A 6,000-nucleotide genomic window follows, 5' to 3' on the forward strand; every position below is an offset into this window, starting at 1 on the left:
TAGCAGTCTAATACACTCATTTTTGCTGCCACAGAGATTTGTGCACATTATGAAAACATTCAAGTGTCATTTTTTTTAATGGTTTAGAAAAATTTTCCTTTTGGTGTTTAATGAATGTTTTATTTTAGTCCAAATGAGTGGCATAAACATTTTAATCTCCTTCAATAAAGCAACTGGTATCAAATTTACAATATGAGCAAAAATAACTAGTTCATTCTACCTAATATTGATGAAGCTTAGCATTAGTTCACGGAAGTCATACCCCCAGCTGTGGTCAGCTAATAGCCAGCTTCGCCTCCCCCACCCCAGTCGCCTCCTTTATAGCATAAAGCTTGTTGCACCCTCAAATTCAGAATCATGCTACGATGGATTAATTGCTTCTGAAATTCATTGTTTTTAATATACATAGGCATTTATGTATCCATCTATATGGGGGTTTCTAGCCATGTGCTCCCTGGAAAGTTAAAGCATGCTGCTTGACTAACCCAGGGAGCATCTTTAGAGCAGAGCCTTCTCCACCAAGTTGAACTGTATATACATTTTTCAGTAAAATGGGCAAATGTATGAGTGGTCTTGAATGATTGAAGGTTATAATATACAATGATTTATTGCTTGACTTTGTTAAAAAATGCATAAGGTGAGTAACCTGATAATAATCAAATATTAAATCGCAATATCGGGGGGGAAAAAAAAGCAATTTGATTATTTTTGCAAATCATTCAGCCCTAGTTTGCGGTGAGGCCCATTATTTAGAAAATAAATTATCCAATGTTAAAATCTGTGCTGAAACCAACAGGTTAAAGGCTGGATAGTGAACTAAACCAGCAGTGGCTCCATGCTGTGCCTTGAGGCAAGCCTTGGTGTAATGTAGAAATCTGTACAACCACACTTTATTACTACAATTAAACAACAACTACAGACACTGTTCTGTAATGTGTTAAATAGGCTGTTTCTCATGCATATAAATATGGTGTACCTTGGGCAAAAAGTTTGAAAACCTGACTTGAAAACTGACTTTAAGTCTTTTACAAACTTACTCAATCTGACTTACACTAATAACCTTTTTCATAAAGACTGAAACTAAATCTAAAAGAGCTGCCAAAACATCACTGCTGAGTAATACTGGATTGCCTTGGCATTTTTTTGTATGAATAGAATAAATTAATTAAGCCTTTTTACACTTAGAGCTATCATGTATCACTAGAGAATCTTATTAAGATGATGGTACATTTTACATTAAACAGAGGCTCACTCACTGTGCCTTGAATTATAGTACCTTTCATTTTTTTCAAATAAATGTGAACCGTTAACAGATTTTTCATTAAAATGTCAATACAAAAACACCCAGTACCACAAAGAGTCCCTTTTAAGAGTAGGATTATTGGCCCTTTGGTGAATCAATATTACTCTGCTCATATTTGAGCCATTTGGTTGCACATCAAGGTTGGAAACTTAAGTGCCAGTGACACTAAAACACCTTAAGTACAATACAGAATATTTGCACTTGTAATGTTCCTACAAAAAAAAAGAGAAAGCCAATTCAACTAAGAATTAAGGGCATTATTTGAGGCATTAATCTACAATAGCATTATAAACAAAGTGCAAAATCAATGGCAGCAATGGCACCAAAGCCTTTACAAAATTTCCACGACAGAGGGTTGTGTTTACCTGACATCTGTTGGTGGGTTCTGGGAGAAGGGGTTGTGAGAGCAGGCCAGAATCTGGACGATGGCTCCAGGGTAATAGGTCTCAAGCACCTCCACTGCTGTCGGGTAGACTGGCTCTTCAAAGCCCAGCTCAATGTAATCCTGGCTGTAAAAGCCCTTAGGAGTGCGGCGGAAAGGTGGCGGGGCACTGGCACATTGTTCCCACCATTTCCCATAAGCCCTAAACACAGCCGTCTGAGTGAAGTCCCCAGAGCTGGGGTAGACGTTGGGTACCCCGGCAAGGTTCCACATGGTGTAGGACATGCTGTTCTCACTGCCATAGTGAGAGCTGAAGTCAAGAACCTCCTTGGCATATTGCTCCACCTCCACACTCACTGGCAACACCGCACGCTGACCAGACTCCACAGCCCGCCGACTGGTCAGAGCCTCACCTCGAGTTCCACTCCTGGAGCGTCGTCGCAGACAGATATAGTAAAACATGCTCAAGAGGGTTAGCATAGGGAATTCTGGGTTGGATGGGGTCAGTGGGGAGAAACAGAGGCTAATAGGAGGAAGAGCCTCCACCTACTGGGAACACACTGGGTCAGGAGCTTGTGGTGTACAAAGCGCAGGCTAGAGGCCCAACTGCATGCATGACCTGTAGGTTAGGCAGAGACAAACACATCCAAGAGTGAGAACAGCATGACACCATGTCTGAGACACTACAGAGTCAAACTCCTGCTAGGTACTGATGTGACTGTCTACATGGTAATACCTTAATAACATGTCTACTGTGAAATAATTCAAAGTTTACCATAAAATAACATGTCAACATTAGGAATGCTGGAATTAATATTTCTATGATGTGAATGATTCAGCTCAACAGTGAGAGAACATTATCGATTACTGATGTTGTTTGTAGATTTTGTAGGACCTATATAATTCATTTATTTTGTTTTTCAATGTCAGGACATTTATTTTGACACAGAGTTCTGATGGAATTTATAAATAATGAAAAGAGAGTTGAAATTTATCCTCATACAACTGATGCACATTCTGAAAAATATTCATTTCTTATCATGACCAGTCCTCATAATAGCTAAAGTAAGGCTGTCAAAAATTTAAAGTTTCAAACCGCGATTTATCCCAGATTTTCTGTAGTTAACTGTGATTAATCAACCCTTTATATTGCATTTTAAAATACCAATATTTTGCATTTTAACTGTTTGAATCATTTTGGATTTTCCTGCTGTCTTAAACTAAGGGTAGTTGACATCCTGCTTAGATACAGAGCTACTTTTAGAGGTGGATCAAAATTTAAACATAGAGTTAAACACGGAAAAAGAAACTTGCTGTGGATTGAAAATGAAATAAGGGATCATTAAAAAGGTGCATATGAGTTCTGATTAGTCAACTGAGCTGTCTGGGAGTATTTTAAAAAGTGAAATGAGACATTAAGGAGCAGTGGTGGACTTATTTCACATTAATGTGACTGCAGGGAGACGCTGTCGCAGCCTTAACCAAAGTGTGTTGAAAGGGACAATAAAACATTTGATAAACCCTGATCAAAAATATGAGTGCACTAATGGTGGACTTCAATTAATAGTGATTATCTTGATTAATCTTGACAACCCTGTGTAAAAGTCACAATGTGCAGAGCACCAAACATCTTTGACAGTGTCAATATTATCTCGCAGGTTATTTATTATTATTAAAAATGTAAGACGGCAAGGATGGGGTAAAAAAACACATAGCCCACTATGAGGTCTGGGTCAAACATCTCCTAAATACAGCATTTCTTTCTTAGCATGACGGCATTTCAACATGTTAAAATGCACCCACTCTACAGAGTACCACTCCGTAGTTTTAAACTGCCATAAACAATGCTTGTAAGCAAGATGTTTATGTATCATGCTGCAATTCAAATGTCCTTTAAGGCACAATATTTAAACTGGATTGGAACTGCTGCTATCTAAAATAAAGCATGACTGTTGTTAAGTGCTGATTTATATGCTGTATTGCCTTGCACATCGGTAATCAACCCGTTTGGTAAACATTTCTTTTAATAGGTTATGCATGACAAGACTGTCAAGCCAAACAAGTCGGTCTCGTCACCCATCGTCTGCCCCTGAAGTCGCTGCCAATTTACGTTAAAGCTACAATAAAATGAGAGAAGTTAACGTTAGCTAGCTTTCACCAGGAAACTGTTGCTTCATACAGAGTTTTGGTCAGTAAACGATGAAAATGGCTTAATATGAAATGTATTAGCTAAGATAAGCCGGCAATATGAGCAGCTTCTCCCTGTCATAGGTTGTTGTTCTTGTGACCAGAGGGTTAAATATCCACTGTTAGTGAGCCGGTGTAGCGGTTTAACAGGTGACCGTGTTAACTGGTGACTTTCTGCCAAATGCGTCGGTGGTTGTCGTAGTGCTACAGATGCTGAAAACGGACAGTGTCCGAACTAAATTATTTTTTTTATCATTTATATACTATCGAAAACACGCGCTGGATATGTATTGAACAAAAATGCAAGCAAGAGGCAAGTGTTGTAACACTTGACGTCTTCTACATCCGTCGTAACAAACGCGTTTGGCTGAAAGTCGCAAGTTATCACGGTCACCCTTTTAACCATAACACCAGCGACAGCTAGCTAGCCTACAGACAAGCTGAGCTGTCAAAACACAACAGTTAGCTCCTGTAGGTATCTTAGCAAAAAAATGGAGCACACGAAAAGGACATAGAACACTTTAAATTTACAATGACCGTAAATCGATGTATCCATTCATTGGTACCAATCCTCTGTTTTCCTCCAGGATAAGGTTAAGTCAACCACAAGGGAACATTCCTGCCGTTTTTACCTTGTGATGCCTTCAGGGACAGTCGGATTATGCACATACTCATCGAGTGCATGCTGTGATCAACTTTATAATCTGTCAAATTATTTTATTAATATTTTGGAATTTTTGGCATCAGCATTTTGAGAGGTTTATTTTGGAAAATAAGTAAACTTATAGGTTATTTTTCGAAATTACTGACTGAGTTCGCAGTTTTTCGTTCATCCATATATGGACGGAGGAACCTTAAAGGCTACATTTCTTCCGGTGAAGACATTATCAACATCCGGTTAGCGTAACACATGTCATGTTTCTCCCCTCTACATTATACTGAAAACATGTCAGTCTATTAGAGCCTAAATTGTCAGAGAAGCCCTGTCACAGCTTTTGGGCTTATTTGTTCCAGAGTTATGCTTCAGCTGTATCCTTTAAAGATGAAGAATTCGTGAAAATGTAGCCTTAATGGACAAAAAGAAAACTTTTTGAGGTCTTTTTTTAAAGCCAGTATTGTTGATTGACTAAGTAGCCTACTTGCATTTCAAAATCACCGTTTTCTTTGGTCGTAGCGTTAAAGTGACAGACAGAACAAATAAAAACATCTGTAGTCTTATTCAGCCCAGCAGGGCCAATTAAAGGGGAGAGAGCTGAAAGGAGAAAAATGCCAGGGTCAGACATAAGCTGCCTCTTATTAAATGATTAGAGGATATCCTCCTGTTTTATTTATGAATATAAATATGGCAACAAAGAGCCAAACTCACAGCCATTTTCTGCAAAGATTAAACAAAGCTGTCTTAATTTTAAAGCTGGGGTAGAATTATTTTGTGATCCTGGTTCATATTTTATCATATAGGGGAAAAAAACATTCTTTGTCATGGATTTTTGACAAAGCAGTGTAAAATCAGTAGGCTTGCAATGAAATGTAAGTCTTGCACCCTCCCCTCCAAATATGGCGGACAATTAAGAGTTTTATCTGGCTGGCGTTTGATGGTAGCCACATTTTAGCAACATCTCCACAGACCTGAGGGTAATCCGTTCTCTTTAGCCAGCATCCATTGTGGGTGACAGGAGGAGATAATTATGATCCTCCACAGGAGCTGCTGCTTACATCTCTCAGCAAATCTTTGTCCATCATGGAGAGCAGGAAAAGTTCAGGGGTAAAATAGAAAATCTGGTTAGTTCTATGTTTTCAGTTCTTTCACTTGCATTGTGTTTTGATCAGTGGTGTAGTTCAGGGCATACGCAGGTATACAGATCATACTCACATATTATTCTGTCTCTATAGAGTATACACACTCGTCAATTCTCTCTCTTAGGATGGCAAAGGTAACAAAAAGTAATGAGTACACTAGTGCTATGCGTTGTAATGCATTTTCCCCAGCACTTCTGAAAAACGGAATTTTTACAGCATATGTACAAAAAATCTGACATTAAATTTAAAAGTTTTTAAGACCTTTTTCAAGATCCTCTCTATGTATATTAGTAGGGCTGGGTATTGTTAAGAACCTCACGATTCGATTTGA

General features: G+C 38.5%; 1 protein-coding gene across 2 annotated transcripts in view; it reads right to left on the reverse strand.

The window, feature by feature from the left end:
• Positions 1-4,536, reverse strand: part of fbxl4 (F-box and leucine-rich repeat protein 4) — a 28,641-nt gene extending 24,105 nt beyond the window's left edge. Inside the window, exons 1-2 of one of the 2 annotated variants that reach the window (XM_041794427.1) lie at positions 4,505-4,536; positions 1,669-2,304 (exon numbers count right to left, since the gene is read on the reverse strand). In XM_041794427.1, coding sequence (XP_041650361.1) covers positions 1,669-2,165 — 497 coding nt within the window. In that variant the 5' untranslated portion in view covers positions 2,166-2,304; positions 4,505-4,536. Of the gene's footprint in view, positions 1-1,668; positions 2,305-4,409 lie in introns of both variants that reach the window. The other variant, XM_041794425.1, reaches the window with a different exon arrangement.
• Between the last annotated feature and the right edge of the window lie 1,464 nt (positions 4,537-6,000).

This window comes from Cheilinus undulatus, linkage group 8, assembly GCF_018320785.1.
Source record: "Cheilinus undulatus linkage group 8, ASM1832078v1, whole genome shotgun sequence".
NCBI lineage: Eukaryota > Metazoa > Chordata > Actinopteri > Labriformes > Labridae > Cheilinus > Cheilinus undulatus.